General features: G+C 36.4%; 1 protein-coding gene across 4 annotated transcripts in view; it reads left to right on the forward strand.

Annotated features, from left to right (window-relative positions):
• The window catches only part of ICA1L (islet cell autoantigen 1 like), a 67,542-nt gene that overhangs the window by 27,187 nt on the left and 26,600 nt on the right, over nucleotides 1-13,755 (forward strand). For all 4 annotated transcript variants that reach the window (XM_032860056.1, XM_032860055.1, XM_032860053.1 and 1 more), the window contains 6 exons: nucleotides 4,239-4,407; nucleotides 7,074-7,146; nucleotides 8,430-8,553; nucleotides 9,701-9,899; nucleotides 11,639-11,764; nucleotides 13,551-13,649. In XM_032860056.1, the coding sequence (XP_032715947.1) occupies nucleotides 4,246-4,407; nucleotides 7,074-7,146; nucleotides 8,430-8,553; nucleotides 9,701-9,899; nucleotides 11,639-11,764; nucleotides 13,551-13,649 (783 nt within the window). In that variant the 5' untranslated portion in view covers nucleotides 4,239-4,245. The remainder of the gene's footprint in view (nucleotides 1-4,238; nucleotides 4,408-7,073; nucleotides 7,147-8,429; nucleotides 8,554-9,700; nucleotides 9,900-11,638; nucleotides 11,765-13,550; nucleotides 13,650-13,755) is intronic.

A 13,755-nucleotide genomic window follows, 5' to 3' on the forward strand; every position in this document is an offset into this window, starting at 1 on the left:
GGGGGGCAGGCTCCCTGTTGAGCAGAGAGCCCGATGCGGGGCTTGATCCCAGGACCCTGAGATCATGACCTGAGCCAAAGGCAGAGACTTAACCCACTGAGCCACCCAGGTGACCCTCTACCAAACATTTAAAGAAGAATTAATACCTATTCTCCTGAAACTGTTCCAGAAAATAGAAATGGAAGGAAAACTGCCAAACTCATTTTAGGAGCCAGCATTAATATGATCCCCAAAGCAGACAAAGACACCATCAAAAAGGAGAATTACAAACCAATATCCTTGATGAACACAGATGCAAAAATTCTCACCAAAATATTAGCCAATAGAATCCAACATTTCATTAAAAGGATTATTCACCACGACCAAGCGGGATTTATTCCAGAGCTGCAAGGTTGGTTCAACATCCACAAATCAATCCATGTGATACAACACATTAATAAAAGAACAAGAACGATATGATACTCTCAATAGACGCTGAAAACCCATTTGACAAAGTACAGCATCCTTTCTTGATCAAAACTCTTCAAAGTGCAGGGATAGAGGGTACATACCTAATACCATCAAAGCCTTCTATGAAAAACCCACGGCCAATATAATCCTCAATGGGGAAGAACTGAGAGCTTTTCCCCTAAGGTCAGGAACATGGCAGGGATGTCCACCATCACCACTGCTATTCAACATAGTACTAGAAGTCCTAGCCTCAGCAGTCAGACAGCAAAAAGAAATAAAAGTCCTCTGAATCAGGGGCGCCTGGGTGGCTCAGTGGGTTAAAGCCTCTGCCTTCGGCTCAGGTCATGATCCCAGGGTTCTGGGATCAAGCCCCACGTCAGGCTCTCTGCTCGGTGGGGAGCCTGCTTCCTCCTCTCTGCCTGCCTCTCTGCCTACTTGTGATCTCTGCCTGTCCAATAAATAAATAAATAAATCTTAAAAAAAAGTCATCTGAATCAGCAAAGAAGAAGTCAAACTCTCACTCTTTGCAGATGATATGATACTTTATGTGGAAAACCCAAAGAATCCACCCCAAAACTGCTAGAACTCATACAGGAATTCAGTAATGTGTCAGAACATAAAGTCAGCACACAGAAATCAGTTGCATTTCTATACACCAACAATAAGACAGAAGAAAGAAATTAAGGAGTCAATCCCATTTACAGTTGCACCCAAAACCATAAGATACCTAAGAATAAATCTAACCAAAGAGGCAAAGAATCTGTACTCAGAAAACTATAAAGTACTCATGAAAGAAATGGAGGAAGACCCAAAGAAATGGAAAAATGTTCCATGCTCATGGATTGGAAGAACAAATATTGTGAAAATGTCTGTGCTACCTAGAGCAATCTACACATTTAATGCAATCCCTGTCAAAATACCATCAACTTTTTTCAAAGAAATGGAACAAATAATCCTAAAATTTGTATGGAACCAGAAAAGACCCCAAATAGCCAGAGGAATGTTGAAAATTAAAACCAAATCTGGTGGCATCACAATTCTGGACTTCAAACTCTATTACAAAGCTGTCATCATTGAGACAGTATGGTACTGGCACAAAAACAGACACATAGATCAGTGGAGCAGAATGGAGAGCCCAGAAGTGGGACAACTAATCTTCAACAAAGCAGGAACGAATGTCCAATGGAAAAAAGACAGTCTCTTCAACAAATGGTGTTGGAAAAATTGGACAGTCACATGCAGAAAAATGAAACTGGGCCATTTCCTTACAGTGCACATAAAAATGGACTCCAAATGGATGAAAGACTTCAGTGTGAAAAAGGAATCCATCAAAATCCTTGAGGAAAACACAGGCACCAATCTCTTTGACCTCAGCCGCCTGCAGCTTCTTCTTAGAAACACTGCCAAAGGCAAGGGAAGCAAGGGCAAAAATGAACTCTTGAGACTTCCTCAAGGTAAAAAGCTTTTGCACAGCAAAGGAAATAGACAACAAAACCAAAAGGAAACTGACAGAATGGGAGAAGATATTCGGGAATGACATGTCAGATAAAGGGCTAGTATCCAAAATCTATAAAGAACTTATCAAACTCAACACCCAAAGAACAAATAATCCAATCAAGAAATGGGCAGAAAAGGGACGCCTGGGTGGCTCTGTTGGTTGAGCAGCTGCCTTCGGCTCAGGTCATGTTCCCAGCGTCCTGGGATTGAGTCCCACATCGGGCTCCTTGCTCGTCTGGGAGCCTGCTTCTCCCTCTGCCTCTGCCTGCCATTCTGTCTGCCTGTGCTTGCTCTCTCTCCCTCTCTCTCTCTCTCACAAATAAATAAATAAAATCTTTAAAAAAAAAGAAATGGGCAGAAGACATGAACAGACATTTCTGCAAAGAAGACATACAAATTGCCAGCAGACACATGAAAAATGCTCAACATCACTCATCATCAGGGAAATTAAAATCAAAACCACAGTGAGATACCACCTCACACCAGTCAGAATGGCTAAAATTAACAAGCCAGGAAACAACAGATGCTGGTGAGGATGTGGAGAAAGGGGAGCCCTCCTACACTGTTGGTGGGAATGCAGGCTGGTGTAGCCACTCTGGGAAACTATATGAAGTTTCCTCAAAAAGTTGAAAATAGAGCTACCCTACAACTCCGCAATTGCACTGCTAGGTATTTACCTCAAAGACAGAAAGGTAGTGATCTAAAGGGGCATGTGTACCCCAGTGTTCATAGCAGCACTACTGGGTATTTCCCCATTGATATAGATGTAGTGAAAAGAAGGGCCATATGCCCCCCAATGTTCACAGCCAAACTGTGGAAAGAACCAAGATGCCCTTCAGCAGATGAATGGATAAAGATGTGGATATACACAATGGAATATTACTCAGCCATCAGAAAAGATGAATACACAAAATTTGTGTCAACATGGATGGGACTGGAGGAGATTATGCTAAGTGGATGAAATAAGTCAAACAGAGTAAGTTATCATATGGTTTCACTTATTTGTGGAAAATAAGGAATAGGGTGCCTGGGTAGCTCAGTGGGTTAAGCCTCTGCCTTCAGTTCAGGTTGTAATCTCAGGGTCCTGGGATCGAGCCCCGCATCAGGCTCTCTGCCCAGCGGGGAGCCGCTCCCCACCCCCCCATCTCTGCTTGCCTCTCTGCCTACTTGTGATCTCTGTCTGTCAAATAAATTTAAAATAAATTTTTGAAAATAAGGAATAGCATGGAAGACATTAGAAGAAGGAAGGGAAAAATGAAGGGAGAAATCGGAGTGGGAGACGAACCATGAGAGACTATGGATTCCTAGAAACAAACTGAGGGTTTTAGAAGGGGGAGTTGGAGGATGGGTGAGCCTGATGATGGGTATTAAGGAGGGTACAGATTGCATGGAGCACTAGGTGTTATACACAAACAATGAACAATGAAATGCTACATCAAAAGCTAATGATCTACTCTATGGTGACTAACATAGTAAAAAAACAAATGGGATAAAGAGTATTATTATTTCCTTTTTTATATCTCCTTAAGGAATACTTTTTACATTTGCATTTCCTTATACAGCCATGTTAACCATATGAAGAAGAATTACTTAGACATTAATTTTCAAGTTGACAGGTCGCAATTTCCTTCTTTCTTTCTTTTTTTTTTTTTAATAATTTTTATAAATAACTCAAACTTATGGCCCTAGGATCAAGAGTCAAATGCTCTTCTGACTGAGCCACCCAGGCTGCTCCCATTTTTATTGCTAACGTATCTCCCCTATACCTAAGATCTTTATTTTTGTTTATTTATTGTATACTAAAGTATTTCTTTGAGTTATAAAAAAGAGTATGTATCTGAGTGTTTGCATAGCTACAAGTATTTATTAAATGTGTATTCTGACATAGCAGTTATAACTATAGCAGACTTTTTAAAGGAAATGATAGTAACATGCAAAGATGTGTGTATAAGTTCATTTTGTAGTATTACTACAAAGTAAATATTAGAAACTAATAGATGTCCATAAATTGGTTAAATAAAATAAAGTTATTTCTAATCATTATTACAGAATTTTAATAGTTTTATCACCTTTGTCTCCTAACTGAAATTAATGTAAGCATCATTAATCTTTTTGCTGTTACTTGTGCAAGTTGTGTCAGAAGTTTAGACCATACAGACCAAATATTATGTAAAGTTATTAACATTAATATTCCATTTAGTATCTTTCACTTTTTCAACTGGATTAAATACTCGCTGGTTAGATATTTATTATTGAAAAAAATTTAAGAAATATTAGTCTGTTCCTTGTAGTCACTCCATGGATTCCTTTGGGCAACCCAGACCAGAAGATAACCAGTCAGTAGTTAGCAGAATGCAAAAGAAATACTGGAAAACTAAACAAGTCTTTATCAAAGCAACAGGAAAAAAGGAGGATGAGCACGTGGTGGCATCTGATGCTGAACTGGATGCTAAACTCGAGGTAAATTTGAGGATTCTTTATGTTGCATGTAAGTGGTTATTCTTTGGGACTATGACTGAAGAGCTTGCAAATTCGATAATAGAATGTTTAATTGTATTCATCTGTCAAACAGATCTTCTGCAGTCAAATTCTCTACCACTGAGCTATACCCCCACAATCAGATCTTCTGCATAGGAGGTCACAATTCTCACAAGTTGAGAATTGGCAGAACTGGTACTCATTAATTAGAGAAAGAATAACTAAACAATTTCTCTGGCGCAAGTATTAGTTTTTAAGCTAAATATTAATGAATTAATTATATTCTTAATTGAGACCATATACTCATTATATATCATGTTGTAATATTTTGTACTACTTTTATGTGAAGTCTTATATCTCGCTGAAATTAACTGAAATCAAATAATGAGGTTTTTTATGTTTATTTTTTAAAGTTTATTTCTTTATTTAAATAATCTCTACACCCATTGTGGGTCTCACAACCTTGAGATCAAGAGTTACATGTGACACTGACTGAGTCTGCCGGCCAGTGTCCCCTGAGTGAGGATTTTTAAAGTTAGAGTCTTTGTTTCTGTAATTAAGGGATAGAGTTATTGAAGTATTTTGTAATGTGTTTTTTTGGCTATGTTTTTGGCTATGTTTTTCATTTTAAATAAAATAAGTAATTACCATGAAACTACTTTAAACCTATAAGCGTTTTATACTTTTAAGTAATTAAACTAATTAAAGAAAAGTCTCCTATATATACAAAAAGGTCTGGGTTTTTAAATGCAGGTTTACTAATTCCATGTATGTAAACTAATTGAAAATAACTTTTAAAAATATTTCCAAGCAGGAGTTCTATTATGCTTGGAATATAATCATTTGTTGCAATCCTTAGAAGTATAGATCTCATTAAATAGGTCATAATCTACTAAGTATTTTTATTCTACAAAACATAAAGTTATGTCATGGCCATAACAAATGTAGAAATAGATAACAAATTAACAAGTGTGTACTATTTGTTTTGAAAAGTATTCTTCTTATGATTCAATGACAAGTGTGGAAAAAATGAAGGGACTTGATTATAAGTAATCAGTATTTTGAGGCTAAAGGAACTCTTTACTGTTTTCACATATATTCCCACATAAGTAAGTTTTACTGTCCTGTTTTACATTGTTAAGTAATCTGTGTGACATATTTTCTTGTCCATTAGACAAATATTTGAAATCACCCAAATACTTTCTCCCACATTATAATATTTTTTAAGATTGAGAAAAATTTTCATTGAATGTATACTTATATCATCATGTTATATGCTTTAAATATATTACAGTTTTTTCAAATTATACTTCCCCTTACATTAAAAAAAATTCATTCTAAAAATAAAAAGCAGTTGTATATAAATCTTTCAAAGACCCTTGGGGGGAAAAACAACTATAATCATTTCATCATAGTAAAACAATCATTTTTATTTTTTTAATTTTTTTAAATTTAAAAAAAGATTTTATTTATTTATTTGACGGACAGAGATCACAAGTAGGCAGAGAGAGGGGGAAGCAGGCTCCCAGCTCCCAGCAGAGAGCCCAATGCAGGCCTTGATCTCAGGACCCTGGGATCATGACCTGAGCCAAAGGCAGAGGCTTTAGCCCACTGAGACACCCAGGTGCCCTAGAACAATCATTTTTATATCTTTTTCTAGTCTTCCATGTGATTTTAAAACAGCTTTTTAAATTGCCAATTCCATCTACCAAATTCATTTCAAACATACCTAACCTTATGTGGAAAGTTGATGGTTGCTCCTCCATTTAGATTTTAGTGTCTATCACTGATCTTCCTTGGGTCTAATCACATATCAGAATAATAAGAAAACTGTTTCAGAGAGGGAATATACAGGCTCAATGGTGATATTGGAAATTTATTTGATACTCAAAAGGTTATTAGTGCCTAATACTATGCTACAATGCCAAGGTCTTTTTGAATTAAAGTCTTGTAACAGTTCTTCAGCAGAGCACTTTGTAGGAAGAAGGCTGTACCCTAAAACCTATGCCACCCCATTTTCCTGGGAAAACCTTAATTTATAGATATGTATGAAGAATCACCTCATGTGTATAATGTGTCCTAATCTCAAATTTTCATGTGCTTACTTTGAAATGGGTGTCTACTGGATGTTTTATTTTTCTGTTAGCTCTTTGCAACAGTGGTAATGAAGGGAAAATTCCAAACAAAAACAACCTGAAAGTAATTTATTTTTGATGTTATAATATATTACTTAATTTTTATGGTAATTCCCTCACCTGTTATGCTAAAGATAATATTGTAGAAAAGCCAGATTGAGAGTTAACATTTTCTAAGGTTATCTATACTGTTTTCATCTGTAATTGGCACTATTTGATATAGTTTATATTGGATTTACATTTTTGTTAGATAGTTTGGAACTGAGAAGAGGACAAACTCCACAGTTATAAATTTTTATTAATTCCCATGTATTTATCACCATTTTTTCCAACCCTCTTGGGGAATCTCAATTTTCTATATCAAAAATAAAACCAATAGTGAAGTACATCTAAGTCAAGGAAAACAGACATACCACTTAAAAGGAAATGTTCTGCTTTCAAAGTGCTTATAACATATATATTATATTTGCTTATGGTTCTTTAGATTGTCCTAATAAAATTTATATTTCAAAGGTATTTCACTCCATTCAAGAGACATGCGCTGAACTTCTGAAGATAGTTGAGAAATATCAGCTAAGACTCAATGGTATGAAATCCTAGATACCTATCCAATAATTCTCATTTACAATAAATAATTCACTTGCATTTTTGTGAATTAAATATTTAATACAAAAACAATAGTTTGCTGAACTATTTTGTGAATGGTTCCTTATGACGAAGTAACAGCAAGGAGCGGTGGGAATGGGGGGCTAGCAAGTGAGGGGCTTGAGTTCTGCTGCTGCCTTAGACGTACTGAGGGAATCCCCTTTCAGTTTTTTGGCTTTTTTTTTTTTTTAAGTAGACTCTATGCCTAGCGTGGAGCTTGAACTCACAACCCCAAGATCAAGAGTCACATGCTCTACTGACTGAGTCAGCTGGCACCCCTTCCTCTTTCAGTTTTTAACTTCAGCTTTTCCAGCAGTGAACCAGGGTGTAATTGGCATGACATTAGTCATTTGTCACTTTAAGCTTATAATTTGAACACTTTATGGGCTCCCCCACTTACTAGTCTTATTGTGATTAGTGGGTCAGACTTCTAAAACTTTGTGGTCAAGGACCACTTTTGTTTCATGTTTTACTTTCAATCTGTTGTAAACTGACACTTTTATAATATACAATAAAAATTAATTTCTAGAAAAATGAAATTAAAGGAGACATACAAAATGTAAGCACACTTCTTTATTATTATTAGGTTCAACAGATATAAAATACTCAAATTAGTAAGTTTCTAAACAGCTTCTTAGTTTTGGCACCTGTTATAGCTACAGGCTGGTAACAAGTGGTTCTGGACTGAAATTGGTCGACGGACCACACTCTGAGTAGTAGTATACTACATGACAACTTTTTCGGTTTCAGCAGTAAAATTGTGCATGTCTGTGGGCGTGGGATACTGAATACAGGTCACCGAAGCCAGGGTGGGGGTCAAGATTAAGTTAAGTTTAAATAGGATATGAATACTTACTAAGAGGCAATGATCCTAAAATGCATGTCTGCACAATTGCTAGTGCATCATTTGTGGTTTTGTCATTTTGGAACTTTTTTTTTTTCCTTCACTAAAGATCAGTCTTTCCCAAATGCAAGTTCTGAAACTTCACAGAATTTACATCAAAACCATCCAGAGTACTTGTGGGTGGGGGGAAGCAGATCCTAAGACTTATAAAATCAGAACCTCTGTAAATGTAGCCCCAGGAATTTGCATTTTTAAAATAAGCTTCTCCTTCCTCCAAGCAATTCTTACATATTGAGAATTATTGCTGTGAGAATTTTAGTTGTGTGTTTTAAACAAATGATGAAATGAAACAACTAACTATACTGTGATTTTTTTCCTAGTTATATCAGAGGAAGAAAATGAACTAGGACTCTTTTTAAAGTTTCAAGCAGAACGGGATCCAACACAAGCTGGTAAAATGATGGATGCTACTGGCAAGGCACTCTGTTCTTCAGCCAAGCAGAGGTTTACTATTTTTTACATCATCCTTAAATCTGTACTCAACATGATAGTTTTGGCCTATGTTTCTAAATTTGCATATCCGTAAAGGTTACCGGTCATTTCAGTAAAGGGTTAAAAGAGAGATATATTACAGCATATAATTGTTTTGATGCCTCTTATTTATTTTGTATGTAAAAGAATTACTTAAAAATGGACATTTTAGGTTGCTTAATTCCCAGAAATAGGCTTTAAGCCTGTATTTAAATTTCTTATGTGGTTTAATGTAACAGGTACATACATATAAAAATATGTATATTTTAATTATTTTCTTTCTTTTTTGGACACTGTACTATCTAGGAGTACATTAGAACTTTCCTTCTTTTTAAGCAGGGAGCATTTTTTCTTAAATATTTGGCATTTATCACTTTATAAATGTTTAACATAAAGATACCTGCAGCAAAGACTCTCCTACATTTACTAAATATGGTCAAAATCTTTGCATTTTCAGAAGAAAAATAAAAACAGGTCTTATCAGACCTGCAGTGACGATGTATAACTTGAGTGGCTTTATTCTGAAACACCACATCAGAGCAAAATCCCATCATTAAGGAACTAACAAAGGAACACTCCGTACAAGGCCCTTCAGTGCAACTAAGTAAAAAATGCTGACTAGAGGAGCTGGGTTTGATTTGCGTTTCTTAAATTCTTGATTTTTTTGTTCTCATCCTCAGCTGCTAAGAACTCAACACTCACTAGTTCTTCTAGCATTTTATCTGCTTCTCTATACCCAGGTTTTACCTCAATTTGTCACATGAAAGACTTTCTATTTATAGGATTATGCTTTGTGAATACAGGATCTCTTTTACCCACGGAACACTTTTCTAAAGGGCAGAATTACTTGGCAGGTTATTTATGCATGGATTAACATCGAAAATATTGCAAAAATAATATATTTCTTAAAATAAGAGAAGGGGGAGATACAGACATATCATTATTAACAATTCAGAGTTGGCTATATGATCTTTATTTGCTTTCTAAAGTTCCTTAGGCATCTTAATATCTATTTTATAGACTCATCCTCACAGCAGATATGCTTTATGGTTTTAAACCTTTGTTTTTTATTTTGTTTATGGGATGTACATCCCTCTGGTTTTTACCTCTCTGCCGTTAGATTGGCCCTGTATACTCCTCTGTCTCGTCTTAAGCAAGAAGTAGCCACATTCAGTCAAAGGGCGGTATCTGATACCTTGATGACGATCAATCGGATGGAACAGGCGCGCACGGAATACAGAGGAGCCCTGCTGTGGATGAAGGATGTGTCCCAAGAGCTGGACCCAGATACCCTAAAACAAATGGAAAAGTTCAGAAAAGTATGAAAAGCCCTTCCCTGCCATTTTCTTGATACATAAACCTACTGAACTTACACAGAATAATTTATTCAAGATCATAAAATATCAGGCTATTTTTAAAACACATTATATTATAAATTCTTGGTTGCTTGGAGACCTTTGAAGTACAAAAGGTTACACTTTTTTACTCTTTGAGTGACATCCCCACCCTATCAACATTTTCCATTAATTTGGTTTTTATCCCTCTCACAGTAGATGTCACCACCCTTTAAATGTTCCTTCTCTGGACTTTTGGGATTTGTTTGAGGGAGGGAAATAGTTTATTAGTGAGGAAAAAATAAATAAGTAAAAATTCAGGTAACTTGATTATTATAAGAAAAAGTGAAGATTATCAGATTCTTCTTCTGCTACAATACATAGTTTGGCCACAGACTTTCAAAGTATATATGGACTTATGTTTTTGCTAAATAGACTACTTGTGAATTGTATGCCCTAAATTTACCATATATGAATAATAAAATTCATTCACTCTTTCATTTCATAGTGTACATATGCTACGAATTATATTTAATATTGGTGGAGCCTTTACCCAAACCACCATATAGGCCAAGCAACCTGTATTCTTTACCCTTTATAATCCTTGACAATTAGAATATAATCCAAGGGAGTTGTTAGACAATATTGTGAATACACTAATGTCGCTGAATTGTCTATTTTTTAAATGGTTAAGTTTATGTTATCCGAATTTCACCTACATTTTAATTGAAAAAGACTGCATTCTAAAATTATCTGGACCCAGGTATCCCTGCACAGCCTGTTTCCTGGTCCCTGTGCAGCCACATCTTACACTCCCTATACTCTCATGCCCCAGGAAGGAATATGTTTTAGCCTATTCCATATTGTTCTGCAAACATATTAAACTCTTCACCGACCTCCCACGCCCAGAACTTTTGTCCTTGCTTTTCCCTGAGCCTAGAATGCTCTTCTCAGAAGGTTGGCATGGCTCGCTTATCTTCTTTCTGTCCCAATTCAAACATCTTGTATGAGCTCACCAAAGGCTTCCGTCATCATCTTACCAAAAGTAGTAATTTCTTTTCACTTATATATTATCTTTGCAACTTGAGATGATCTTATATATTTATTTACTACTGTTTTTTCCTGTGTCTCCTCACTCAGGGATGGTGGGAAAGAACATTGTTTTGTTCCCCCACAATATCCCAGTGCCTGGCACATAATAGGTACCTTATAAATACTTGTTGAATGAATCAATAAGTATATTTAAAAGTTGAATATTCATGCCACTTGGTGACATATGACTTACCTCATGTGTAAGAAATATGATAGGCCTATATTTAAATTTATAAATGTATCTCCATGATTCAGAACTATGATTAATGCTTCTCAACACGTTAACTATGTCCCCTTTCCATTCATTCTTCTATTAGCTAGATGTTATCCATCAGTAGTTTTGGATGTTTCTTTTTATTTGGAATCTGTGGGGGTTTTTTTCTTCTTAACTATCTACTTTCCATTTATCACTGCATACTTTCTCAGCATAAAGATATCCATTGGAAAGAATCTCCTACAATTACTAAAAATAGCCAAAATCTTTACCATTAATCATGAAATAATAATACAAGGAAAGGGAATTAGTCATGTTTATTACAATTTCATGTGCCTGAAAATACATATCATGAGCCTATATGGTATATTTATGTCTATATTATCAGTAATAATAATAAATATTATTGTGGTTGCAGGTACAGATCCAAGTGAGAAATAGCAAAGCTTCTTTTGACAAGTTAAAGATGGATGTTTGTCAGAAAGTGGATTTACTTGGAGCTAGTCGCTGCAATATGTTATCTCACTCACTCACTACCTACCAGGTACCCACCTCCATGGTCAGCATGTCCTTGCAGTAAAGATGAGTGGTGAGATTCCTTTTTAAAAGTTGTCTAAAGGGTATAAAAAAATTGCATAACTAATCAGATTCTTTTGACTTTGAAAATTGCCTTACCGAGGTTACGACAGAGAATCATAGAATTCTAGACTGAAAAAGACATTCGGGATTCCCTACTCCTGTATCTTCATGTTATTCTTCTTGGTGTCCTAGGAGAGGGAAACTTAAGGGCCGTCTAGGTTTGAGTGGGGGGCGTTGAGGCAGGTTTCACATCCTCAACCCAGTAGTTTAAAACTTGAAACTGTTGTTTGGCCCAATAGATTAAAATTATTTTAAACTATTAAAATAGTTGACTCGCTGTGGCCCAGTAGTTTAAAACTTTCCTGTCATTTTATAGCTGAGGAAAGTGAAATGTAGGAGAATTAAAGTAAATGCTAATTTGGGCTAAAAACCTAAGTTTTCTCATGCTGGGTCCTGTGTTCTTTTCATTCTGCCAAGTCGCCATCTCCCACCACTTTAACCTCAGGAGTCCCACCTGCACTTCTATTACCTCAAATCCCACATAAATATCATGCAATGAATAAGTTAGATGTTAATTAGTAGCAATGACTAATTTTTTTTAAAGATTTTATTTATTTATTCGACAGACAGAGATCACAAGGAGGCAGAGAGGCAGGCAGAGAGAGAAAGGGAAGCAGGCCCCCCGCTGAGCAGAGAGCCCGATGCGGGGCTCGATCCCAGGACCCCGGGATCTCGACCCAAGCCAAAGGCAGAGGCTTTAACCCACTGAGCCACCCAGGCGCCCCAGCAATGACTAATTTTAACATGTATTCATGAACGGCACAATAGAATAAACTGTATTTACAGAAGATAAGAATAATAAACTAAAGGGAGTGACATTCACTGGGCCTTGTAGGAAATCTACCTCCTTCCGTTCAGTACTGTGGAATTCAGGAGTCAAGAAAGGACACACTAAAAAATCAAAGTGTGGCAGTCCGTGTAGCGTACACCTGAAACACAACAGCTTTTAGTTCGCTTCTCCTCCTCTCTTCATTCAGCCCTCTTCCTTTGACTAGGAGCTTTGAAACACCAAGGAAAATGTTCAGTTACTTGAGTTGGCTTGAGAACACATTTTTTTTTTCTTTCTTGTGCCCTAAGTGAAAGACTAAATTTAGTGGTACGTACTATTTTTTTCCAATTAATAAGGGTTTATATATGCTTACCAACATAGAGATTTACACATATACCCCTAATATAAATACAGTATTTTTGTGCTTTTAACATTCCTCTTTTGGACTTTTCAGAAAGTGTTCTAATCTACTAGTATTACTCTCTAGCTGATTCCAGTGTACATTCCACTGCTGTGTACAGATAGGCACATATATATGCCAATACAGATGACAGTTCTTTTTTTTTTTTTTTAAGATTTTTATTTATTTATTTATTGGACAGAGAGACAGAGATCACAAGTAGGCAGAGAGGCAGGCGGAATGAGAGAAAGAAGCAGGCTCCCCGCTGAGCAGAGAGCTGGATGCGGGGCTTGATCCCAGGACCCTGAGATCACGACCTGAGCTGAAGGCAGAGGCTTACCCCACTGAGCCAGTTCTTATGCAAAATTACTATTTACACGGCTGTGTGGTTCCCAAACCTGGAAATTGATTTTACTTCCTACTGTTTATTATTCAGCAACCATTCATCTGCCTACATTAGTGAGGAAAAACAGCAGTGAAAAAAAAATCGTATCTGTAGTGACATCCTTTCTTTCTCTGCAGAGGACACTGCTTGGATTCTGGGAGAAAACAGCTCAATTGATGTCCCAGATCCATGGGGCCTGTACTGGCTTCCATCCATATGATTTTGTAGCTGTCAAGGTACATTTCTTTCAATGTTCTTTTGTTAGATATATTCTACTTCATTTGGATAACACCGAAAGTATTTTGTGCTAAGCCTAACTTTCAATTCACAAAACACTGGGAA

This window comes from Lontra canadensis, unplaced genomic scaffold, assembly GCF_010015895.1.
Source record: "Lontra canadensis isolate GAN:19392208 unplaced genomic scaffold, GSC_riverotter_1.0 scaffold18, whole genome shotgun sequence".
NCBI lineage: Eukaryota > Metazoa > Chordata > Mammalia > Carnivora > Mustelidae > Lontra > Lontra canadensis.